Source organism: Pelophylax lessonae, assembly GCF_965119305.1.
Source record: "Pelophylax lessonae genome assembly, chromosome: 3".
Taxonomy (NCBI): Eukaryota; Metazoa; Chordata; class Amphibia; order Anura; family Ranidae; genus Pelophylax; species Pelophylax lessonae.
In genome coordinates this window covers 75,597,684-75,624,775 of record NC_138770.1, presented here as the reverse complement: position 1 = coordinate 75,624,775, position 27,092 = coordinate 75,597,684, and the positions used below count along the sequence as shown (strand labels likewise).

At 40.4% G+C, this 27,092-nt stretch overlaps 1 protein-coding gene across 1 annotated transcript; it reads left to right on the top strand.

Moving 5' to 3' along the window:
- Positions 1 to 1,052: 1,052 nt before the first annotated feature.
- On the top strand, positions 1,053 to 27,092 carry LOC309550359 (adhesion G-protein coupled receptor F3-like; the record flags this gene model as incomplete). Its single annotated transcript, XM_082250756.1, has 6 exons — positions 1,053 to 1,269; positions 1,992 to 2,053; positions 10,500 to 11,861; positions 14,912 to 14,953; positions 19,473 to 19,526; positions 27,075 to 27,092. The coding sequence occupies 6 exons, from the start codon at positions 1,053 to 1,055 to the stop codon at positions 27,090 to 27,092; spliced, it is 1,755 nt and encodes a 584-aa protein (XP_082106882.1).

The window sequence follows — 27,092 nt, the reverse complement described above, 5'->3', positions numbered from 1 at the left end:
AAATAAATGCCTCTTCTATCATATCCATAAAAGTGTTTGTATATGGGGGGGGGGGGCACCATTCAAACCCATAGATGCCCCCCTCATTTGTCTATAATGGGTCTCTTTAAGCATGAAAATATTTTCCTCAAGAACAAACTAAAGAAATTCCAACAAAAAATTAATATGAGTAGTAGTATGCAATCCAGATCACTTCCATATACGTCGGCAAGCCCCCAAATCTAAATCATGTGGGATGACTGTATAAAAAGACTACATATGTCCCATGTGACCTGCAGAGAGCCAGGTGGCACATTGATATGTTTGATCTTACCCAAAAAATCATACGTGTAACATATAAATGACTTAGACTTTCAGATCCTCAGAGAGTTCTTTGCCAAAAGGTGCCGTGTTGGACTTCCAGTGACCAGTATGAGAGAGTGAGAGCGATAACACCAAATTTAACACACCTGCTTCCCATTCACACCACTACTTTACATTGTAGCAAAGTGTCATTTCTTCAGTGTTGTCACAAGAAAAGATAGAATAAAATATTTACAAAAATGTGAGGGGTGTACTCACTTTTGCGAGACACTGTATATGTATTTATATATATATATATAGTGTATACAGTAAAAATGTATATATTATACTATTGCAAAATATTGATCTAGTGTAAATGCTCTTTTTCATTTTTTACAGCAATACCAACCTCTTCATCCCCTACAACAGCCACAACCCTGTCTACATCAACGACTACACCATACCCATTTTTCAATTGGTCTGCATTTTTAGCACTTTTTACAAATTCACCTCAACAGATGGATTTCTCATTAAAGTTAAATTCACTTTTAACATCTACAACAAGTTCCTCAACTACTACACAGTCATCAACAACATTTAGTAATGCACCACAATCAACTAATATCTCAATTACAGCATCACAAACATTTACTACAACTGCACCTTCCACAGCAAGCATCTCAACTACAATGTTATCAGTGTTTTCTTCATCTGTATCAACCACAAATAGTGTCTCGAGGACTTCAGCCATTACATCACTTCCATCGACTATGAGTTTGTTATCATTAATATCAGCAATAAGTTCACCCCAACCCTCCACTGGATCATCTATGACATCAGTGGTAGATACAACTAACACAGATAAAACTGGGAGTGTATCAAATGGTGCATCTTCATCCCAAGAATACGTAACCCCTCAGATGTCTTCAGAAACTCCAGCCTACAGCACATGGTTTTCTACTTCCGGGACTCCTGCCACCAGCGTTGGTAAGCAAACTTGCCTTTCAGTTAAAACTCCTGTATGCAAGAGTCATGTTCTAAAATTTTGCATCAACCCTATTTTAGGGTACGCATATACATCCAAGCAACTGGCCAAACCCACAAGTGGTATTTCAGGGTTTGGAAAGTTAAAGAGGTACTGAACTTTAAAAGTTGAGTCCAGTAAAAAGTCGTGCAGAAGGCAAAGAACCAATCAGCATTATTGTCAGTGATCTCTGTTCAGCTGATCTTTCCCATATTACTGACTTACCATGCCTTGTTCTGATCCGTGTCTCTATGTGAAGGTGCCCATCTTGGTAAAGGCAGGGCTTTTGCTTTCACATGTCAGAGCCTCCAGCAAAGAAAACAGTGAGCACCACAGTAGTGATATAACCAAATCTCACTCCAAATATTCTGAGACTAGCAAGCAGAGTCAGCAGTGCCTTAGATCTTACACTGCAGATATATAGCTATATGTCAGTAGGTACAGGAGTTCGTAGGCACACTCACATTTTAGGACGTGCATCTCTAAAAATGTGCATGCCTCTTGTCCATCCCTGGACACCATGCTGGAGATGCTCTATTTAAAATAACTCCATATGCAGAGAGCCCTGTTTGTGCAGATATCTATCAGGAAATAGAATAATAGAATAAGTAGAGTAAAGGTGGATGTTGACTAGAGTAAAGGTGGAGACTGACTTTTTCTTATATCTGCTGTGTTTCAACCCTAGGAAATAATACAACCATGATGGTCATAACCAATTTTCAGTTGTGGATAGAACAAGTTTCTCAAGTAAGTTGTGTTTCTGTTGTGCCCTGAACTTGAATTAAAAAGAGGATTGCAGACACTTAGCAAGTAAAGGTGAACTGGATCACAATGGAACCTGCTGTGTAATCTGCTTGCATGCCTGCAAAAAGGGATAGAACAGTTTTCTAAAGGTTCATTGATGGATTATAGCAGTTACAGAAGAGCAGCCCTAGATCTGCAAACACTCTTGGGCATCAATGTTTGCTGTAATGATAGGCACTGGAGGGTGCTTGGATGCAATTGCCTGATCTGACTGCCTCCAGGGCAAAAGGTCTACAAAGTTCTGTATGTACAGCTTAGAGGAGAGAGAGAACAGAGGAGAGAAGTGGGAGAGGGAGAGGGAGAAGGAGAGCATGAGTGGAGATGAGCTTGGATGTAATTGCCTCATCTGATTGCCTCCAAGGCAGATCTAAAGAGTTCTGCATTTACAGCTTCAAGGAAAGAAGAGGAGAGGAGAGGAGAGGAGAGGGGGAGCATGAGTAGAGCTGTGCTTGGATGTAATTGCCTCATCTGCCTGCCTCTAGGGCAGATCTAAAGAGTGCTTAATTTACAGCTTCAAGGAGGGGAGGGGAGAGGAGAGGAGAGGAGAAGGAGAAAATGAGTGGAGCTGTGCTTGGATGTAATTGCCTCATCTGACTGCTTTGAGGGCAGATCTAAAGAGTGCTGCATTTACAGCTTCAAGGAGAGGAGAGGAGAGAAGAGAAGAGAAGAGAAGAGGGAGAGCACAAATTGAGCTTCACACAGAGGTGAAGAGGGGAGAGAGAGAGCAGAGGAGAGGAGAAGGAGAGGGAGAAGGAGAGCATGAGTGGAGATGTGATTGGATGTAATTGCCTCATCTGACTGCTTTGAGGGCAGATCTAAAGTGTGCTGCATTTACAGCTTCAAGGAGAGGAGAGGAGAGGAGAGGAGAGAAGAGAAGAGGGAGAAAACAAATTGAGCATCACAGAGAGGTGAAGAGAGGAGAGAGAGAGAACAGAGGAGAGGAGAAGGAGAGGAGAGGAGAGAAGAGAAGAGGGAGAGCACAAATTGAGCATCACAGAGAGGTGAAGAGAGGAGAGAGAGAGAACAGAGGAGAGGAGAAGGAGAGGGAGAAGGAGAGCATGAGTGGAGATGTGATTGGATGCAATTGCCTCATCTGACTGCCTCCAAGACAGATCTAAAGAATGCTACATTTACAGCTTCAAGGAAAGAAGAGGAGAGGAGAGGAGAGGAGAGGGAGAGGGAGAGCATGAGTAGAGCTGTGCTTGGATGTAATTGCCTCATCTGACTGCCTGTAGGGCAGATCCAAAGAGTGCTGCATTTACAGCTCAAGAGGGGGAGAGGAGGGGAGAGGAGAGGAGAGGAGAGGGAGAGGAGAGGAGAGGAGAGGGAGAGCATGAGTGGAGCTGTGCTTGGATGTAACTGCCTCATCTGACTGCTTTGAGGGCAGATCTAAAGAGTGCTGCATTTGCAGCTTCAAGGAGAGGAGAGGAGAGGAGAGGAGAGGGAGAGCACAAATTAGGCATTGCTTATCCTTGTATGAAGCATTAATTGTCAGGGAAGGTTATCATCCTAAGTGATTGATACCCCCTCAGCTGCCAGTTGTCTGCCTGTATGGATGTCAAGAGGTACCTTTGCAAAAAAAAAAAATATGAAGGGGGGGGGGTGCTATAGCACCTTGGTACCTTGTCAGCATGTTTATTAGGACAAGGGCCTCTTCCCCACAACCCTGGCCTGCTGGTTGTAGGGTATGCAGATGGGGGGGCTTATCAGAATCTGGAAGCCCTTTTCGAAAATAAGGAGGCCCCAGATACCGCCTCCCATATGCCATGCCTCTGCTTACATGGGCATATAATATTATGTAGATTTGTAGATATGTATATGTATTAGATTGTATGGCCAACAATAATATAAATAATATAAATGTTAAAACTGATTTTAAGCAAAACAAACTTTCAATTAAATAAATTATTCCAATAGCCAGAATAGATATAAATGTAAAGACACATCAGTTGTTTCTGAGCTCACCATCTAAAACCTGACTTTAGGGTCTTTGTTGTAATCTATGAGAAAGAATAACTTCACAATAGGAGCAGTTGGAGAGATCAGGGATGGCTTGTTTTAAAGTTATCTTTACTACCTGTTAAGAACATTTAAATTGCTTAATGTCTGTAGTCTAGGCACAGACTCACTTTAATATTATTATTTATTTATGGGTGTAGCAAGTTAGTTATAAGTGACAGCTAATTACAATTTAATGTTGTGGCGCTTCACTTTCTTGCACAGCTGGTGGCCTCTTATACAGAGAGTGGGATGGGAAATGTGCAAAATGTTTTATTATGTACTTGTTTTATTAGTATTTCAGCTGTTTGCTTTCATACCGGACCTAAACTATTTAGAAAAACTGCAGGTCTTATTTAGATTGTTTTACACCATCCCTGAATTGAGATTTTACTATAGGGAACCACAAAGTTACAGATAGAGCTGGCCATTCAATTTTCCAATTAAATTTCCTGTAGATTTACCTTCAACTACGTAATGCAAGGGCCTGCCTGACTGCACAAAATTTGAAAGTGTTTAGGTTTGACCTCATATTATATGGTTTTGGTAAATCTAAAGGGAAATTGTACAAGAACATTGTGTAATGTATTGCCATCCTAAGCATTATCACACAGATTTATGTGCAGTATGTAAGCAGTTTTTAGTTATAGACTGTAGATACTGTTGTCTATTATTTGTAGACTGTATAAATACTTGTAATTAACCACTTGCCGACCGCCGCAAGTACATATACTGCAGCAGTCAGCCCCTCACAGGCAAAGTGACGTACCGGTACGTCACTAGCCTGTGAGGCTCTGGGGAGCGAGCTCCCGCGTGATCACGGACCCCCCCGCGCATGTGAGCGGCGGACCCGATGTCCGCCGCTCACTCACGATCGTCCGTGACTATGTAGGACCGTTGATCATTGTTCCTACACCTCAACCACAGCCAATCACAGTTAGAATCACGCCCCTAGGGACACACACAGCCCCTCCCTCTCAAATAAAGTTAACCCCTTCACTACCAGTGTCATTTTACAGTAACAGTGCATATGTATAGCACTGATTACTGCAGTAATGTCACTGGTAACCCCAAAAGTGTCAAAAATGTCAGTCAAGGGTCCAATCTGTCCGCCCCAATGTCGCAGTCCCGCAAAAAAAAATCGCAGATCGCCGCCATTACGCGTTAAAAAAAAAAAACAACAAAAATGACAAAAATCTTTCCCTTTGTTAGTAAACACGATAACTTTTGCGCAAACCAATCAAAATACGCTTTTTGCGATTTTTTTTACCAAACATATGTAGCATAAAACAAATTGGCCGAAAATGTTAAAAAATTTTGATTTTTCCATTTTTTTGGGGGAATTTCATATAAAAAAAATGTGAAAAATATTGTTATTTTTGCAAAATTGACGCTATTTTTTTGTTTATAGCGCATTATCAAAAACTTGCACAGGTGATCAAATACCACCAAAAGAAAGCTCTGTTTGTGGGGAAAAAAAAGACGTCAAATTCGTTTAGGTACAGCGTCGCACGACCGCGCAATTGTCCGTTAAAGTCACGCAGTGCCGAATCACAAAATACCCCCTGGTCAGGAAGGGGGTAAAATCTTCCTGGGCTTAAGTGGTTAAAGTGACATTTGTATAATGTACTGTATATATTGAATTGTATACATTTTATTGAATAATAGCAACCAGTATAAAATAATTGGTTCATGACTATATGCCATTTAAATGGAGTTCCCATTGGAATTATTTACGCCACTATTTTCTCTTACATGTAGAATTTACAGGATTCTGGAGGCCTCGACACCATCCATTCACTCTGGAGTTACACCACCAGCTCCTCTGTCGGCTTTCTGCCAAGTGATGTTACATTGGTTTTATACATCTTAGGGAACATCACAAAAAATGCAGAGTTATCTGGTCTCCGGTTTAGCATGGATACAGTAGAAGTGAGTATCACAACGAAACACATTATTTAATGGGGTTAACCAAAACTTAAATGGTACTCATCATCCTTCAAAGTCCCTGAACTAACTTGAGGACTATAATGTAGACAGCTAGCAGTGGCCACATGTACTATGAGTATTGCCATGTACAAACCTCAGCACTTCTTAGTGGTGATTAGAGTTTACCCGACACCTATTGCCCTCACATCTAAGTGAAATTAAACATGCTTAAGATGAACATACGTGTTAAGAAAAAACACTTGGTCTTTTTTCTGTTGTCATTCTTTTGTGTTTTTTTGTTTCTGTGGAAGATGGGAGATGCAGAGCTAACGCTTGACCCTGCTCAATCTGTGCACATCAAAGGTCTCTGGGATTCAGGGCTGCCAAGGACCTCAAGAAGATTTTTGGAGTTCCTCTGGCTTGCTCCAAATATATTTTAAGACTGATTGTAAGTTTAGAACAAGTAAACAAATAGCGGGTCTATTTATGATTAAATTTGTTGGATGAACATTTCCAATATTCACCCAGCCTTCATGAATTTTGACCGTATTTGCATAATACGTTGATTCATGGTTGTCAGCTCAGTCTAGTGGCCATAAATGTGTATTTTTCCTGATTGAGGTAATTCAAGGAAAATATGTCATTATGGCTGTTGGATGGAGCTGACAATCTTAGGAAATCAATGTATTAAACCAGTGGCGGCTGGTGCTCCATGGGCCGGCAGACGGACCGCACTATACTACCCCCCAACCACACCAGGCCGCAGCCGCACACCATACCACCAGCCCCCCCTCCGGCTCACTCACCTTGCCTGCATATGTGGAGGGAGGGCAGGCAGCAGCAGCACATGGCAGCGACGGCTTCAGCTTCCGCTTCTTCCCCCTGTCTTCTGCGTCTCCTCCCTCCTCCTCCTCCATGGCCAATGGCATGGCTTCTCCTTTTGGCAAATCAGGAAACGGGTCTCAGACCCGCTTCCTGATTGGCCAGGAGGAGGATCCATGTTACAATAGTGAATATTAATTCGCTATTGTCACACAACTGGGTGGGCTCGGGGCGCGGAGCTCTGCGCCCCGAGCCCACCCTTTTTGTAGCCTATTAAAGCCTCTGGCTCTAATCACATGCTAAAAAAATAAATAAATAGCCCCATTGAACTCCATGTGTCCAGCGCCCTGCATGTAGATTAGGGGGCCGGCCATCACTGTATTAACCCCTTCTGATGGCAGCACGCATATATGCAGCCTCATGGAAGTGGGCCCATACTGTATATGTGCCACTGGGTTGTCTTACTAAAGGGAAATAGACTGTGCACTTTGCAAAGTGCAGTTGCACTCAGAGCTTAGTTAATGAGATGGAGCGTCACTTTGCAAAGAATACCCAATCACATGCAAGGAAAATTAGAAAAAAACAGCATTTTTTGCTTGCACATGATTGGATGATGGAAGTCAGCAGAGCTTCTGCTCATTTCCTAAGCTCTGGAGCAAATGCTTTTGTAGAGTGAAACTGCACTTTGCAAAGTGCACAGTCTATTTGCCTTTAGTAAATTCACCCCTTTGTGTTTGTGCTGACAGCGTATTCCCAGGACAGAGACCAGGCTGTCAACAAAAGCCCTGGGTCTTATATTAATGAGGGGGGAGGCCTGCCCACCCCCTGTGTGTGTTTTCTTCTCTTGAATGGAGAAAAATATATTTTGTATACATTATAAAATACATTGTATACAGGATACACAATACAGTATAACACATTGTATACATACAAGATCCATTATATAATACATTGTAACATTATGCATTGTATGCATACAAGAAACTTTATATAATATATTGTATGCATAAAGGATACATTATAGAATGCTTTGTATGCAAACAGGATACATTATTTAACCACTTTTGGACTGGAAGGTTTTACCTCCTTAATGACCAGGCCATTTTTTGTGATATGGCACTGTGTTACTTTAACTGACAACTGTGCGGTCATTCAACGCTGTACCAAAATCCCTTTTTCCCACAAATAGAGCTTTCTTTTTGTGGTAATTGATGACCGGTGCGAATTTTAATTTTTGCTCTTGAAGCAAAAAACTATTTTGGAAAAAAAAACAATATTTTATAATTTCTGCTATAAAACATATTCAATAACAAAATGTAAAAAAAATCGAATTTCTTCATCAATTTAGGCCAATTTGTATTCCGCCACATATTTTTGGTTAAAATGAAAACCAGTAAGTGTATGTTAATTGGTTTGCACAAAAGTTATCGCATCTACAAACTAGGGGAACGATTTATGGCATTTTTATTTATTTACTTATTTATTTTTACTAGTAATGGCGGCGATCAGCGACTTTTAGCGGGACTGCGACATGTGGTGGACAGATCGGACCCCTAACTGACATTTTTGACACTTTTGAGGAGACCGGTGAAATTTCTACAGTAATCAGTGCTAAAAATATCCACTGGTACTGTACTGGCAGGGAAGGGGTTAATACCGGGGGCGATCAAATGGTTAAGTGTTTCCCTAGAGGAGTGCTTTCTAACTGTGTGAGGGATGGACTCACTAGATGAACACAGAGATCCGTGTTCCTAAATAGCAGGAACACAAGATCACTGTGTTCATCTGTGACAGAACGGCAGTCTGCCTTGCTTACATTCTGTCTCTCTGGGGAGCAATCACGGGTGGCCGGTGGACATCATGTCCACCTGACCCGCTGATTGGCTCCCCCTTTGGCTCTGGATTGGTGCACCCCCACTGGCTATTGCTCGAAATGATGTACAGGTACCTTGTTTTGCGCAATAGAGCCGACTTGCCGCAGTATATGTACTGCTGGTGGTCGGCAAGTGGATAAGACATTGCATACATGCAAGATATATAATACATTGTATACTGTTAATACAGGATCCATTTTATAGAATACATTGTATACCTACAGGATACATTATATAATGCATTGTATCTATACAAGATACATTATATAATACATTATATACATACAAGAAACCTTATAGAATGCATTGTATGCATACAGGATACATTATATAATACATTGTATACATGCAAGATACATTATATAATACATTGTATATATACAGGATACATTATATTGTACAGTATATTCATACATTTTTCCCAACCTCTCTAAGGTAAGCTGTGTTCCACAGGCCCCCCAACCAAAGTGACTCCCGTCACAGTGTATTTCTACTTTTGTAGTTACATTTGAAAAACCTCAATATTTGTGTGTTATGGGTTCCTTTTCATACAGCATTCCTAAAGAAGGTAAAAAAAAAAAATTCTTACCTTTTTAGATGTTTCTGATGGGAAGGCATCTAGGCTGACTGTAAGCATTTCACAGCTAGCTCAGCGCAGGGCCGGCTACCTATAGGCCAGTGGTTCTCAAATCCGGTCCTCGGGACCCACTAACAGGCCAGATTTTAAGTATTACCTTGGGGGATGCAGACTAGAATACTGCAATCACTGAGAAGCAAATGAGATCACCTGTGATGTAATTTAGTTATCTTGCAAACCTGGCCTGTTGGTGGGTCCCGAGGACCGGATTTGAGAACCACTGCTATAGGCAAGGTAGAAAGCAAGAGCGCACATCAGTGGGGGGCGGCGCTGCGCCGGCAACGGGGAACCATGCAGGAACTGCAAGCCAAGATGGAGGAGTTCAGGCACGGGGTAGATAGGCAACTGGAGGATGAGCTGTGCCTGGCAGGGCCCCTCTCCCTGTCCGTCACCGACCTGAAAAGCAAGAACCAGAGGCTGCAGATGGAACTGTGGAAGCACTGAGCCGGGAGGCGGGACTGAGCAGGGATGAACAGAATGTACATGTGATTTTTTTTTCGTTTTTTATTTTTAATAAATTTGCAAAGATTTCAAACAACCTTCTTTCATGTTGTCATTATGGGGTATTGTTTGTTGAATATTGAGGAAAATAATGAATTTAATCCATTTTGGAATAAGGCTGTAACATAACAAAATGTGGGGAAAGTGAAGCGCGGTAAATACTTTCCAGATGCACTGTAGGTCTTAATTGTGTAAGTCCAGCACATGTCTTATTTGTGTAAGTTTACCCTGTCTTGTTTTATGTTGTTTAGGGCCAACATATGCCTTATTTGTGTAGGTCCAGCACATGTCTCTTGGCTGACCTCCAAGGAAAATGATTGAATGGATCAGTTTGACTTAAAGTAGTAAATTTTTTAAACTCCCCAAAAGGAATCACTGCCTGAAGGCCAGTTTTATACTATATATAATGCATGGGCACCTAATAAAGAATCTATCAGTATGTAAACATAGAAGATGTCATTGTAGACCTGTTTTTAAAAATGCATGCTCCCACTCCAATGCATGAAATATGTAAGAATGACTGGTTACACCAACTTATGAAAAGAGCAATCCCACTGCAAGCCTTTTCTCAACTTTCACACATGGCTATAATACAATCACTAATGGTGAAAATATCTTCTATTTACAGAAAGTACTTGTGATTGTTGACCATCTTAACAGTGTGCTTTCATCCGAGTCTGCAGCCAGTTTGGAGAATTCTGTTGGTCCACAGTTACTGAGATGTCTCGAGAGCCTCTTTTCACTGATGTCAGTCACCTATAAACCTTTCACTTTATTGTTCAAACATTTTGACGTTTACTGCTCGGTGTCATCTTGTGAAGATTTAGAAGAGAATGGAGATATGCAGTTAGGTACTAGTAGCCTGTTGTCACTTCCCAATAATGACATTGAGTTTCCTCCTAAATGTTATGTTAACGTTTTGTCCATGACTTACAAACCACCCAACAAAATCTTTACCAGCCAGTATGATCAAGGTGGAGAGACACTCAACTCCTTTTATTTGGCCAGTGTTATACAGACACATGTCATGATCTTAAATAATGGAAGTTATCATATGGCTAACATCAATATGACCTTCATGTGTGGTAATTACTCTTGTGACCAGACTGCTGTATGTGTGTTCTGGGATTTCCTCCTGGGTAAATGGTCATCAAATGGTTGTGTTACGCAAACCACCAATGGATCTACCACCTGCTTCTGTACCCATCTGACGTCCTTCTCCGTTTTAATGTCAAGCTCGGTGCCAAAAAGAACCTTGGATATTGTAATTTTGGATTACATCACAGCGGTCGGACTTTCATTCTCTATATTCGCTCTCATTTTCTGTATAACAATACAGATTATTCTCCTGAGAAGAACCCATAACCGCATGGCATCACATAGATACTGGACCATCCTTCACATGTCTGTGTTCTTGTTAATAAGTGACATCTCATTCTTAGCTTCCAGTTTTATTCACCCAGTGATTCAAGAAAAGTTGTGTGATGCCTTAACCTTTTGTACCCATCTTTCCCTGATGGGTTTCTTCTGCTGGACCTTGGTCCAGGGTATCTTTTTGGTCTGTCGCTTAGTTTTTGTTTTCCACCATATCACTATAAGAGAATTTATAGTCCTCTCAGTTTTTTTGGGTTACATATGCCCTCTGGTCATAGCTGTGTCTACTTTCTTGCGGTACTTTCCAGATAATTACAGAAGTGAAAATGCTTGCTGGTTAAAGGGCCCCTCTGGCGCTTCCTTGGCCTTCACTATCCCAACCATAGTTATTATGGTTGCAAATTGTCTGGTACTCATTGTTGTGATCCATAAACTTCTAAGACCTTCAATCTCTGAGGCGAAGGATGAGGATGAAGAGGTGATAAAGAAGCTGGCAAAAGCTGTTGTCTTTTATACCCCTCAGTATGGGTTGACTTGGGCTGTTGGGATCCCTCTGCTGGCAAATAAAAATGCTATATGGTTACAATACATCTTTGACATCCTTAATCCTTTACAGGTATGTGACTTTCAAAATGTATTTGGTTGGCTCCACAATTCTCCATATTTTTGTAAAAAAAAAAAATGTGATACTATAAACAGGGAAGAAATAAGTTTGTATATACAGACAGAAATAAAACATGGTACAAACTTTCCATTCGCTCCAGCCAGAAAGACTAGCTTATACACCTATTGTCTTTAGCGCACCTCAGAACTATGGTCTTTTCCTCTCAACCCTGCCTCGGTGGTTATGAGGGATGGAATCTGGTAACCCTCTATAACAATATGGGGATATCCAGATACAACTTCCACCCTATGTAAATGGGTAAGGGGTACATAATAACCCTACTCATTCACAATAGTCCCTTAAAAAAAAAACATAAAAATGTCCCACTATATAAATCCACCATCAGTCACGCCATCCACCGATGCGGATCATGATAAACAACGCCCACTGACCGAACCAAAAATCTCACCAACAAGAAAATAGGGTCATATCTGTATTTGGTCAATGATGTAACTGGGGGGCCCCACCGCTTTTGCTTTTTGTTTCTTCAGCTGTCATCTGCCAGAGTTGTCATTTGCGGGTGAGCAGTCGTTGGGATCAGATCGCATAGATGGTTTTTTATTGTCAGTGGGTCAACGGGCACCATTGATGGTGAATTCACAATGTACATCATGGGACTATTTTGTTTTTTTAATTAAAGGACTATGTATCCCTTACTTATTCACATAGGGGAGAGGGTGGTATCAAAATTCATATCAGACCTAAAGAGCCTGGTATGAATTATGGGGGAAACACCATGCTTTTTTGTTTGGGGTCCCCAATTAACATCTATCTAGGATAAGGGTCTAGTATAGATGAAGGGAATCCTCAAATACCCAGCTGTGTGTTTAAAAAACAGAAATAAGGTAGCAGAAGATGTGAATTGCTTAACATTTAAGCAGCATTTTATTTTCTGAATAAATTCCGAATCTGCAAAAGAAATAGTAACAAATTTGGCTGAAATTCCTCTTCATTTTTGTATATTTGTTTTCTAACTAATTCCAAATTTTCGTAACAATTCAAAATGGAATCTGTCAAAAAATTATTGAATTCTGTGTAAAGAATAAGCTGGTTGTTAAGGAGCGGGACGGGAAGCTGGCTGCTGCGTCCTTAACACTCAATGATTCATCAGCTATCAACGGGCTTCCCTGCTGAGAGCTGAATGTAAAACTTAAGACAAAAAAAAAATAGATTTTTTTTTTTTAAATTGGCATGGATCCCCCCCCCCCCCCCAAATTCCTACCAGACCCTTTTACGAGCACGCAGGCCAGAAACCGAGAGGGACATACGAGTGCCCCCCCCTCTTGATCCATACCAGGGCACATGCCCTCAACATGGAAGGGTTCTTTTGGGCAGAGCGGGCTCTGCTTCTAAAGTACCTTGTCCCCATGTTGATGGGGACAAGGGCCTCTTCCCCACAATCCTGCCCGGTGCTTGTGGGGATGCAGGGGTGTGACTTATCGGAATCAGGAAGCCCCCTTTAACAAAGCCCCCAGATCCCGCACCCCAGGTGAATGAGTATGGAGAACAAAGCCCTAATCATTCACTTAAAAGGGTAAAAATTAAATAAAAACATAGCAGTTATTGACAAGTCCTTTATTAAAAGAAAAAAAAAAAAAACATTTTGTTTTATATTACTTGCAAGTTTTGTATCGAAAAAACGTGCCACCTGCTTGTTTCACTTTTTTTGGATTCACAATCCGAGAACAGAATTTTCTTTTTAAGGTTTTGAAGAAAAATGTTTTGGCTTTATACATACTCAAGAGTCAATCCCCTCAGAGCTGATATCTTTCATTATAGTAGGCATTAAAATAAAACAGAATTACTAAGAAAAACTGTGCAAAAAGTAATACTACAATTGGTGATCCATGATATTACAATATTTGTGCTATTATTAAACCTGAGCTCTGAGCAAAAAACAAGTTTTCCCTTGCACTGGGGCTATGCTTGTTTTTGTCTAGGGGGAAGATGAAGGGATATATATATATATATATATATATATATATATATATATATATATATATATATATACTGTATATATTCGAGTATAAGCCGACCCGAATATAAGCCGAGGCCCCTAATTTTACCACAAAAAAGTGGGAAAACTTATTGACTCAAGTATAAGCCTATGGTGGGAAATGCAGCAGCTACCCGACCCAACTGGACCACCACGAGACACAAAACAGGGGCTGCGGGCATGGTACAGGAGATGGTTCAGGCATGGTACAGGAGATGCCACAGGTCATGGTACAGGCATGGCACAGGTCATGGTACAGTCATGGCATAGGTCATGGTACCGGCATGGCACAGGTGATGGTACAGGCATGGCACAGGTGATGGTATAGACATGGCACAGGTGATGGTATAGGCATGGCACAGGTGATGGTATAGGCATGGCACAGTAGGTACAGGCATGGCACGGTAGGAACAGGCATGGCACAGGAGATGCAGTGTTGCGGGCATGGTACAGGAGAATGTCCTGTACCATGCTCGCAGCACTGCATGAGGAAATGCAGGGGCTGCGGAGGAGTCTCACTTACCTGTCGGTGAGGCGCCTTCGATTTAAAAATCGTGCACCCCGGGACCAATACGTCACCGCGCATGTGCCGCCGATGCTCAGGAAAGCCCGTACACGTTCGGCTATTCCTGGGCATGCGGCGCATGCGCGGTGACACGTTGGCACCGGGCGGCGCCATTTTTAAAAAGACAGTGAGCCAGTGACTCGAGTATAAGCCGAGGGGGGCTTTTTCAGCATGAAAAAACATGCTGAAAAACTCGGCTTATACTCGAGTATATACGGTACTTATCTGATCATTTGATCTTCCCTGCACAAGACTGGATCCTGCAGCTCCTGCACCTCCGTGCTTTAGCAGTCTTGAGTGGTGCCAAGAAACAATACTTCACTGTACCTAAAATAGAAGTCTATGTTGAACAGCATTGCTCTTTAAATTTTAAAAATACAAATTCTGTAGTGATACAACATGTCAGATTGACTTTATAACCTTAATCCTTTCCTTTTGCAGGGAGTTTTCTTATTGCTTTTTGGGTGTTTCCTGGATAAAAAGGTTAGTATCTCAATTTTGTAAAAACAAACGTAACACGCCCCCCCCCCCTCTCTCTCCCCCTCCCTCATTCCCTCCCTCTCCCTCTTTTTTGTTTCATAAACCTCCTTTTCTCCCCTTCTCTCTCTCTCTCCCCCTCTTCCTCTCCCTCCCTTTCTCCCTCTCCCTCTTTCTCTCTCCCCCCCTCTCTCTATCTCTCTCTATCCCTCTCTCCCTCCCTCTCTATCTCGCTCTCTCTCCCTCTCTATATCTCTCTCCCCCTCCCAAATTCAAATTCAAATAAATTTATTGGCAGGACCAAATACAATTTAGCATTGCCAAAGCAGTTGAGTTTGTATAGGAAGGTGGGGAGGAGGTGGCGGGTAATGGGAGATATAAAGGGGGTAGGGGGTGAGTCCATGTAAAGGATTTTCAAGTCCTCCGTTTTTCATATACCTCTCAGTCTATGACACATTCCGTGACATATTGTGCAGCTATTCTCACCATTGGCTCCTCTTCTCACAGTAGAAATTGGAGTTTTCCACTTCCTCAATTTGGAGTTTCTATAGAAGTGAAGTCCGGGATGAGAGCGGAGAGTCTGTGGAAGTGAGCGTCCCTCACTGATGAGTACTTAGGCTACTGTAGGAGGAAGTGGACCTCATCCTCCATGACCCCCTGGTCACATTGCTGCCACAATCTGCTCTCCCTGGGCTTGTAGGTCTGTCTGTGCCATCCTAATTCGATTTACAGGCTGTGGGCGCTCAGTCTGTACAGGCTCAGAGTCTGTCTGTCCATTTATTGGGTTGTTTGTTGGATGGTTTCTTGTAGTTGACTTTTCTCAGCTGGGCTGCTTCTGCAATGGTGTGTAGTATTTTATGGAAGTCCTTTGCTGCCTGGTTCACACCTTGTGAGCTTATCTCATAGTTGTCGTTTTGGAAGTTTTCAAGTTGTTTTTTAATGTCAGCTCTGTCAGTTACCTCTCTGTATTTTGTGTAGACTGTTTGGACCATTTAAATGATGGTGGTAGGTTGCAGAGAGAAGTCCAGTCTCTATCTCTCTCTCGCTCTCTCTCTATCTCTCTCTCTCCCTCTCTATCCCTCTATCTGTCTATCTCCTTCTCCCTCACTACCTCTCGTTCCCTCTCTCCCTCTCTCTATCTCTCTCTCGCTCTCTCTATCCCCCTCTCCCTCTCTCTATCCCTCTCTCCCTCTCTATCTCCCTTTCCCTCTCTCTCCCTATCTCCCTCTCTATCTCCCTTTCCCTCTCTCTCCCTATCTCCCTTGCTATCTCTCTCTCCCTCTCTCTATCTCTCTCTCGCTCTCTCTATCCCCCTCTCCCTCTCTCCCTTTCCCTCTATCTCCCTCTCTATCTCCCTTTCCCTCTCTCTCCCTCTCTATCTCCCTTTCCCTCTCTCTCCCTATCTCCCTCGCTATCTCTCTCTCCCTCTCTCTATCTCTCTCTCGCTCTCTCTATCCCCCTCTCCCTCTCTCTATCTCCCTTTCCCTCTATCTCCCTCTCTATCTCCCTTTCCCTCTCTCTCCCTATCTCCCTCTCTATCTCCCTTTCCCTCTCTCTCCCTATCTCCCTCGCTATCTCCCTTTCCCTCTCTCTCCCTATCTCCCTCGCTATCTCTCTCTCCCTCTCTCTATTTCCCTCTCTCTATTCCCTTCTCCCTCTCTATCTCTCTCCCCCTCTCTTTCTCCCTCCCCCTCTCTTTCTCCCTCCCTTTCTCTCTCCCTCTCTATCTCTCAATCCCCCCCTCTCTCTCTCCCTCTCTCTATTCCCTTCTCCCTCTCTATCTCTCTCCCCCCTCTCTTTCTCTCTCCCTCTCTATCTCTCAATCCCCCCCTCTCTCTCCCTAACTCTCTCTCTCTCTATCACGCTCTCTCTCTCTCCCTCTCTCACTTCCCCTCTCTCTCCTCCCACTCTCCTTCCCCCCTCTCTCTCTCTCTCCAGCACACCAGCACTGCATAACAAGGCAAACACACACTCCATTCATTTTTGTAAAAAAAAAGCGTTTGTCCAAATTTGGTTGCTTTGTGGTGTATTGGCAGGCCATTCAAGTTCACGGTAACACGAGACACAGCGTGGTCCCTGTGATGAGAGAAATTCCCAGCTTGTCATTGGTGATCTCATTCTCCAAATTCTAAATGCCTGGCTGGATCCAGCACTGCTCCTTTCTGAGAGCCTGGCCAAAAATCAGCAGGCAGGCCAGGAATGGAGTCCTGATGCCTAATCTGCATACCTGTTGCAGGGACTCAGTAAGGAACCAGAGCCAGTGGATTATGACATCCAAGGAATGAGTATTTTCAGAAGGTGGTGGCAGCCTATATACTGTACTTCCTCAGACAGGACAGGTTTACCATGTGGTCTTCATAGCATCCCACAGATCAGCATATATAGGCTGTGAAATTCCTTTCTCATCCAAAAGGACTCACCCAGGGTATGCAAAATTCTGACCACACAATCTGAATGTCACAATTGAGATTGAGATTGTAAGACCAGGAAATGTCTTTGTAGCTGTCAGTCATCTAGTCTGGGATCCCATGTGACATCATTGAGTACATATGGTCATGTCCATATATGGTGAATGATGCCTGGGTATGGTAAATAAAGTGGAACATAAGTCATAAAATGAAGTCCGGCTAGATGACTTCAAGTGGATGCAAACCCTCTCCTATACTCAATGAAGTGAACAGCCTCAGATGATACACAGAGATTAAACCAATCTCCCTACATAAGTATTATTTGTATATCTGCTGTCTTCAGCTTTCTACACTGTTTAGAAAGTGCACGTCTTGTTAGAATTTTCGCTTCCTGATTCACTTGTGGGAGGGAAGTTTGGCCATACACTGTAAGACAGCTGATTGGAAGAAAAGCACACACCCCCTTTCCACATAGGCAGAATCATGCAGAGCTGTGCTGTAAATAGACCAGCTCTCTGCTAATCTATTTATAGCACCCACCCTGACACAAAATTCAGCCTGGTTTATCTCAGTTGACGGAGAACTTGTCCGAAGTTATCATGCTGATAACAGAAGGAAGGAGCAGGAGAAAGCCAAGGGACTTAGGGCTTTGAAGATAGATAAGAAAACACTACAGATAGATGTGCCCAGGTCAGATTTCATGAATGGGTTTTACAGCCACTTTCAGGCTGGCCCCTTTGCTGGTATAGCTATGGAAAACAAGTGCCTATACTGTTTAAAATGCAGCAATACACTGTCCCACCCTGCTCTTCACATGCTCAGTTGCTCTCTATTTATCAGTTCGGTGCTAAAAATGAGACCGATCCACTGACAGCTTAGAGATTTATTGCTGCTCAGGGGCTCTGCTCTCGGCTTCAGCAAAATGCCCGGAATAATGTTGGAGGCAGTTTACAACACACACAAATGTTGGTATCATAATTATTAATGTGGAATGTATGTCCCATGCTAAAGAAAGAACATTATTTGTTTTTCAAGTTGTTATGGGTAAAATTCTGCTTTAAGGGCATTTTTCATGTTTAATTTTAAGGATTAGAAAAAAATTGCTGCTACCTACCAAAGATTTTTATTTTTTTTTTATTTAGTACGTTCTCCAGGGAATTCCTCAGCCCGCAATGCCACTTTTTTTGACAATCTTTTGCCTACAGCATTAGCCTTGGACACAGCAGAAGTCAATCAGTGGGTCCGGCAGACTCGATTTCCACCTGGGATCCGCAGATCGTTTGGGACAAAAGCAGAACGGCGGTCTGCCTGTGTAAACAAGGCAGATCGCTGTTCTGTTAGTAGGGAAGGTATTGATCCTGTGTTTCTGCAAAGCAGGAACACAGATCACTGCCTTCCCATAGTACAAGCACCTCCCACACAGCGAGTAAGCACATTTTAGGCACACATTTAACCCTTTGATCGCCTCTGATGTTAACCCCTTCCCAGTCAGTGTCATTAGTACAGTGACAGTGCATATTTATATCACTGATCACTGTATTACTTGGTCCCCCAAAAAGTGTCACTTTAGTGTCCGATTTGTCCGCCGCAATGTCGCAGTCCTGCTATAAGTTGCTGATCTAGCCATTACTAGTAAAATAAATAAATAAATAAAAATTCCATAAATATATCTCATAGTTTGTAGTCGCTATAACTTTTGTACAAACCAATATACATACGCTTATTGGGTTTTTTTTTTTTACCAAAAATATGTAGCAGAATACATGTTGGCCTAAATTGATAAAGAAATTATATTTTTTTTTTAATTTTTTTATTGGGAATGTTTTATAGCAGAATGTGCAAAATATTGTTTTTTTTTTCAAAATTGTCAGTCTTGTTTTGTTTATAGCGCAAAAACTAAAAATCGCACAGGTGATGAAATACCACCAAAAGAAAGCTCTGTTTGTGGAGAAAAAAAGGACATAAATTGCATTTGGGCGTAATTGTCAATTAAAGTAACGCAGTGCTGTATCGCAAAAAATATCCTGGTCATGAAGGAGGGTAAACCTTCCGGAGCTAAAGTGGTTAATAACTAAAGTAATATGATTAATGTAATTGTGTCTGTGATTATGTTGTAGGTGATGCATCTTCTGCGGAAACATTTCCTGAAGAATTTAGCTACAAGCAGCATGGTGAGTGATGCTGTATTATGTGTGTGTATTAGTGCTAGGTCACACTGGTGTGATTTCTCATGTGACTTGAGTCACACAGAATCGCATGACAAAGAAAATCACATTGTTTTCAATTGTGCCTTTTCACATCAATGCAACTCTGTGTGGTGCAATTTTGGAAAAGGCTCCTGTACTACTTTGGTGGGATTTCAGTGTGATTAGGCTCTGTAGAATATGCTAACTGCATCCAATGTTGCATCAAAGTCGCACTTCATAATCACACTGCAAATCCAAAAGTAGTGTGAATCTAGCCTTCGGTATAACACAAAATCTTTATCACAAAAACTGATTAAGGCTCAATTCACACTTGTAAGACTCCAAAGTTGAGCTGATTTGAAGTGCAACTTTGACGCAACTTTGGATGGGTGCAACTTGGATACGACTTTGGCTTTGACCAATGATAATGGACAACTGTTACACACAAGTTGCATTATATAACATTCAGTTATGAATTTCATGCAATTTCTGAGGGTCAAGATTGAAGTCTATGGCCTTCAAGTTGCATGAAAGTCAGACCAAAGTAGTGCATGAACTACTTTGAAGCTGCTGCAATTGCAAAGTGCGCATATTTGAATGGTTATCATTGAAAAACATGAGGAACGACTTGTCATGCAACTTTGATGTTCAAAGTTGCATGACAAGTCGCACAAGTGTGAATAGAGCCTAAACCAAAATGTGCAGTGTAATTTAATTTACTTAGTTTAATTTATGAAAAAAAAAACACTTGACACCAGTGTTACATATGCTGCTGTCTAACACTGTGCTGATCAACAAATGTATCACTTGTACTATTTTTTTTTTTTTTTATTTATTTAATATATTTTTTTATTGAATTCTATACGAATTATACAAACATGAAGTAGAAAAAAAAGAAAAGAAAAGGGAGGAGTCTCCCCAAATTATATACAATTAGGCAATCCCTGCTCGTCATAACTAGAACCAATGCAGAAAACATACGATGTAATTTACCTACAAAAATCAATATTTCTGGGATTGTTAAATATTTTAGTCCAGTTGTTTAAGCGGGGGCTCTCCAATAGGGAGGGAAAGGAAAGGAAGGAAGATAGAAGAAAAAAAAAAAAAAAAAAAGGGGAAAGGAGGGGTCCCTTGGTGTTTCACCAGTCTAGACGTTCTAGCCTGGAGAGGCCTCAGCCATATATGAAGCGTATATATTAGTGTGGGTAAATGTTAACCAGCATGACCAAATCTTACGTGCCAGGAGTGCCTGACCTCGAAGATCCAATGTCATATCTTTCAGATAGTAGATACGGTCAACTGCCCGCAACCATTGAGGTATCGAGGGAACTGTAGACTGTTTCCAATATTTTGGGATTAATGCTTTGGCTGCATTTAAAAGGTGAGGGGTGATAGACTTTCGATACTGGGCCGGAGGTAGTTTAGTGTCATGGAATAATACAGACAACGGATCCCTAGCAATAGGTAAACCCTGAATTTCTTCAATTAAAGACAATGCGCTAGTCCAGAAGGGTCGAATTGCTGGGCAGAACCACCATATATGTGCGTGCGTAGCTCTAAGCCCACAACCTCTCCAGCAGGCAGCCGAGAGAGATGGTGTCATCCTCTGTAGCTTGGCGGGGGAGTGATGCCATCTAGTGAGAAACTTATAATTGGCTTCTGCTGTCCGCGCTGATGTTCCTGAGCTATGAGACAATTGAAGAATAACCTCCTCCTGTGTCGGCGAAAAAGTGCACTTAAATTCTAGTTGCCACTGTTTCATAAAGTATGGGGTGGAATTAGGGCCTAGTGCGTCCAATGACTTATAAAACTTAGATAATAAGTATCACTTGTACTATAATACAATTTTTTTTTCCATTTTGGATCGAGTAAGGCGGATTATAAACACCGTCATATTTTTTTTCGCTGTCTGTGTCCCATTGGGGAGATTTGCTAGGCCCAAATTTACTAGTGATAAAATGCACAGGCTGGGGTTATACTACAAGAATTAAGATAAGACAGGGGATACAGCATTGTAAAATTGGCCAGCAGCAGGACAGTTTTAATTAGGGATAGTAGGCCTAACTGATTCATGCCTACATTTTATTTTATGGGTATAGGGTGGCGAGGTGACTGTGAGTGATATAATGTGTAAAGGAAATTTGCACATCCTGTATATTATTGTATTCAATTTTGTATGCATTGCACACAGCACTCATTGTGCACACGGCACTAATAATGTTTTTATTACATGTTTGCATTCTTTCGAGTCCGGATTAGAATTAGCCTGCCTATGTTACGCCCCTTGTTACCATATAAGTACATTTGTACCTTGTAATATTAATGTGATACCTACGTAATAAGGTGTATAAAAACCTTCAATTGCGTCAAATAAAGCAGAACAGTTATTGTTATTATAGAAAAGATGCGGAGTGTATCTTTTGTGTCTGTTCCTCACTGCAGTAGTTATTATTAATTTGGAACCACTAATCAATATGAGGATAGGAGTTGCCTATCTATAAAATGTCCAGAATAAAGTTTAGAAAAAACCTGTGCCACAATTGTATATATAGATAACGAGAAAAAATAAAAAATCGGACTGTACAGGCCAAACGGAGGGATATTCATAATTTAGTAAAATCCATCTCTTTATTATATCAAACATAAAAGCAAACAATACACACAGAAAATACTAATTGTATAAAAACAGTCCCTTAAAGGGAAAATCATATATGGTAACTGGTTTGATAAGCACTATGTAGTTAAGGGTCTATAGTGCCGATGTGTTTCATCAATCGCTTCCTCAGGGCCCTACAGTACTTATCTATAGATAGAAACAACATCATTTACTAACAGATCTCAATACATATATTGTACATATTCATATTCAAACACTATATAAAAATGCTGGAATATAGACAAGAACGAACCTACAATGGTGCACGTTTGAGAGAATATAATCCCTGGGCGGGCGCCGGGACCGTACTATAGAACAACCACTCTAATGTTAATAAAATAGTTATTATACCATTCAAAATACCCAATGATCTATGTGGCCATATTCTATCTACTGTACACTTACTGATGTTAATCTTTAGATATCCTATTCCGTGTGTCCAAGCCGATAAATGACACGGTGTAGGACAAAATGTCAGCACATAAGAGGCTTTCTAGAAAAATTGAATTATGTATTAAAGATATAATATATTACATATATCAAACAGAGAACTGCCTCACCTCATAGAGGGCCGTTCCTCTCTAAGAGAGTTGTTGCTCCAGGCGGTAGAGAGGGGTAGATAGATAACCCCATTCTCAGTATACTCCTATATTAATCAGAATCAATAGGGCTATGTCGCTTTAAAATATATCAGCTGCTCCAAACATTGTGTGAAGAAGTCCCATGGGCTATAATATATAGCAGTGATGGCGATCCCTGGCACCCCAGATGTTTTGGAACTACATTTCCCATGATACTCATACACTTTGCAGTGTAGTTGAGCATCATGGGAAATGTAGTTCCAAAACATCAGGGGTGCCAAGGATCGCCATCACTGATATATAGAGATAAGTAAAGCCAGTTACATGATTGGACACCTACAGACCCGCCATTATGTTCAGAATAAATGTGAGGTGGTTTAGGTGCACACTATTCTTGCATTTAGTTGTCCTTTTTTTCAAATGCTGCAACAAACAAATGGCAGCTCCAGGGACAAATGGTCAATAACAAGTGAATGCTGCTCTTTGGGCAGCCCAATCCTAAAAAATGGCCTATCAGCATAAATTAAAATTAAACAGAAAAAGAACAGAAAATAAATAATAAAAAAAAATAAAAAATACCACCCCTTAAAATCTCACTTTTTATTAAAGGATAAGTTCACCTTTGGGAGCATGTTACATATTCCACCCGATTTTAGGGTGGAACATGTAACATGTTCCCAGTGTTGCATCCGCTGTACAGGATATACAAGCAAGCAGATACACTGACAGATCCGCAGGAGACCTGCATGGCATCAGCGATCCGCTAATTGCTGGTGCAATGCTTTACAGGCTCTTACTACAAAAAATAATAAATGCACATTTTTTTTTTTTTTTAACTGCAAACAAATATGCATTTATTTATTTATTTAAAAGTGAACTTATCCTTTAACCTTCCTAGCGGTATTCCCGAGTGTGACTCGGGGTAAGATTTTAGTGCCAAAAGCGGTAACCCCGAGTCACACTCGGGGTAGCGCTAGGAAGATCGCTGGATGCTGGAGGAGGTTTTACTTACCTTTTCTCCGGGATCCAGCGAAGACTGTGAGCGGTGTGCGGCGGCGGAGCTTCCTCCCGATCGTCTGCGAGCCCCGGCTTCCGTCTCCGGCGACGTGACGTCCGCCGGGGGGTGGAACCGGCGGCAAATTCAAATGTAAAATGCACCAAACACACTGATACCATTCAAAATAAAATAAAATCACATTACATTGCCCCCCAGTGCCCTTTCCTGCAGTTTTACTGTACTTTTTATGTAAATATATGTATATATATACATATATATATATATATATACAGTATATATATATATACGTATATATATATATATATATATATATATATATATATATACACACACACATATATATATATATATATATATATACATACATATATATATATATATATGTGTATATATATACACACGTATATATATATATATATATATATATATATATATATATATATACACGTAATTCTTGTGAATGACCAGCCCAAACCAACTGTATACATTATATATATATATATAATATATATATATATATATATAATATATGTATACATAATATATGTATACATACATATATATATATATAATATATATAATAAATGTATACAGTTGGTTTGGACTGCTCATTCACAAGAATTACATGCAAAATAATGGTACCGCTTTCAGCACCTAAAATCCAAAAGAATCATACCGCCAGGGAGGTTAAGGGACCAAAGCAGTTTACCCTAAAATAAAAACAATATACCTCCAAAATAATTGAAACCCCCAAAATATCACCCACTTGAAATAAAAGTTCATTTTTGGACAAAAGTCTTGCAGAAAAAAAAAAACTTTGCTATAGGCAGCGATTGCAGACCTCAAGTCAACCACAAAATAAAATACAAGACAAAACCCCTCCAGTAAGAAAAAAAGGAGTGGATTTCCCAAAGAGCTTAACTAAATTCCTTTTTGTTTTCCATATGCAGCTTTCCCTACAATGGATCTGTGCCCCGTTCTGCTTTCATATTGAGACTGACTTAACTAAAAGTCCCCTTTTTCCTTTGCAAGCCTGCTGACAGTGTTCGTAGGCCATGTAATGTAATATGGTTAAAAAATATACAGTATATTCAGTTTATTCTGCACATACATTTGCTGGAAATCCTAAACCCCCAAAATTTGTCTTGGACTTATGGTAGCTGCAAATCTGAATCCCATCCCTAATGATAAAGTGCCCACATGTTTTGGCCAATAATTGTATCATGCAACAGTGTTAAAGAAGGTTAGGGAGGTAGAGAATAAGGAGGACAGAAAGCAACAAGCTAATCAAAGGAAGTGTATCTCCTATTCTCCACTTTTACCATACTCTACCATAATTATTAAATCGTTCTATACATTATACACACAATAGTGGTCAGAGCTAATGGATACATTATTTTTTTATTTTCTTCAAGGGAACAACATTAAACACCTATGGATGAATCCATTAAAAGGTAGGCCAAGACGCAGGCAGACAATTCACTGCATTACTTATTGATCCAATATTACTGCTTCCTAGATCACCTCCCCGCACACTGGATGGAGATGATAATGTTTATTCACAACATCATAGGCTAGTGGCAGAGAGTAGACATGTGCATGACGAAAAAATTTGCTTAGATTTGTTAATCTAGTTATTTTGTTTTGTTAAATTTCGTTGATTCATTCAATTTGTATTCGGAATTTGTATTCAGAATTCGTTCTATGTATTTTTCAAATTTTCTTCAAATTTTCAGAAATGCTCAAATTGATACATTTCTAATCAGTCGAATCTAAAATTTTAGATTTATATTTCGATTCGAATGAGGCAGCCAAGTAACCAGACATCTGATTGTTATTTATATACATTAATCTTGTTTGTATTAACATCTTCCAGACCGCCCATCGTATAGTTATGTCGCTACTTTGATGTTAATCATGGAGTCACCTTATGGGCTGCGGGACAGGCGCCCACCCCCCTCCTGCCGGTCATTTTTCCCGCTTATCAGAGCCGTCGGTAGCGGGGAAAATTATCCGATCCCCTCTCCTGATGGACAGGAAGTCGATTGAGGGCAAGATGGTCCCCACTCAACTCTCCTTGGAGGACCAGAGTGACGTAAAACTCCATTTCCTCTCAAAGGCCTTAAAGGGTCAATTTATTTATTTTTTTTAAAAATGGCATTTTTTTTAAAATTGCTTTTAGGTGTAAATGTGAGATATGAGGTCTTTTTGACCCCAGATATCACATTAAAGAGGACCTGTCCTGCTTATTTCTGTTACAAGGGATGTTTACATTCTTTGTAATATGAAAGAAGTGATCAAAAAAAAAAAAAAAAATCTTCTTAAAGGAACAGTGTAAAAATAAAAAGGTAAAATTATTAAGATGAAAAAAAAAATGTAAAGTGTCCTGTCCCTCCGAGATTGTGTGCAGAAGCGATTGCATATGCATATAGCAAGCCGCGCCCACATATGTAAACGGTGTTCAAACCACACATATGAGGTATCGGCACAATCATTAGCGAGAGAGCCCGGTCCTTAAAATAGTTAATTCTACATTAATTCAAAATATGCAACGTGTTCTAATTAATAAAAGTAGTATCTTACATTCAATATTTTATTATGTACTGTGCAGAAGTTTTAGCCAGCTGAGAAAAAATAATTTCAAGAATAAAAGCTTTTAAATATTTATATTTTACTGATTTCTTTTTATCATTTTTACACTTGTAAAGTGAATGAACAAAAGAAAAATCTTCATCAAATAATTACGATGATTCTTTAAATTACCTTTGGCTTAACAAAAACAGCATTATTTCCAAATGGTACTCTAATAACACACACAGTCTTTGATTTCAGCAATATGTTTACAGTTTGAATTTGAGTCAAATTTCAATTCGAATTTCGGAAATTCGGAAAATTTTGTTTAGTTATTCTGAGAATTTGGTCAAATTTGTCTGTACTGTAATTTTGGGATTCGGATATATCTGAATCCCAGAATAATGAAAAATTTGTCCGAATATTTAATCGGAACAAAACAAACTGCACATGTCTAGCAGAGAGGTGACACAGGAAGCTGAATTGCCAAACCAGGAAATAAGTGTGTCACCCTTCTGGCTAAAGCAGTGTAACAGAAATGTGTAATTCATAAAACATCACAGAACCACAAATCCTTTAGAAGGAAAAAATAAATAAAATAAACATGAATTAATAACTAAATAATTTTAAAAATAAAAAAATACATGTAGGTGGACATTAATCTGTCTGTTTTGCATTCATTTTTCAAATTCTGTCTTCTTCTACAGGAAGTTTTGGAAGATTGA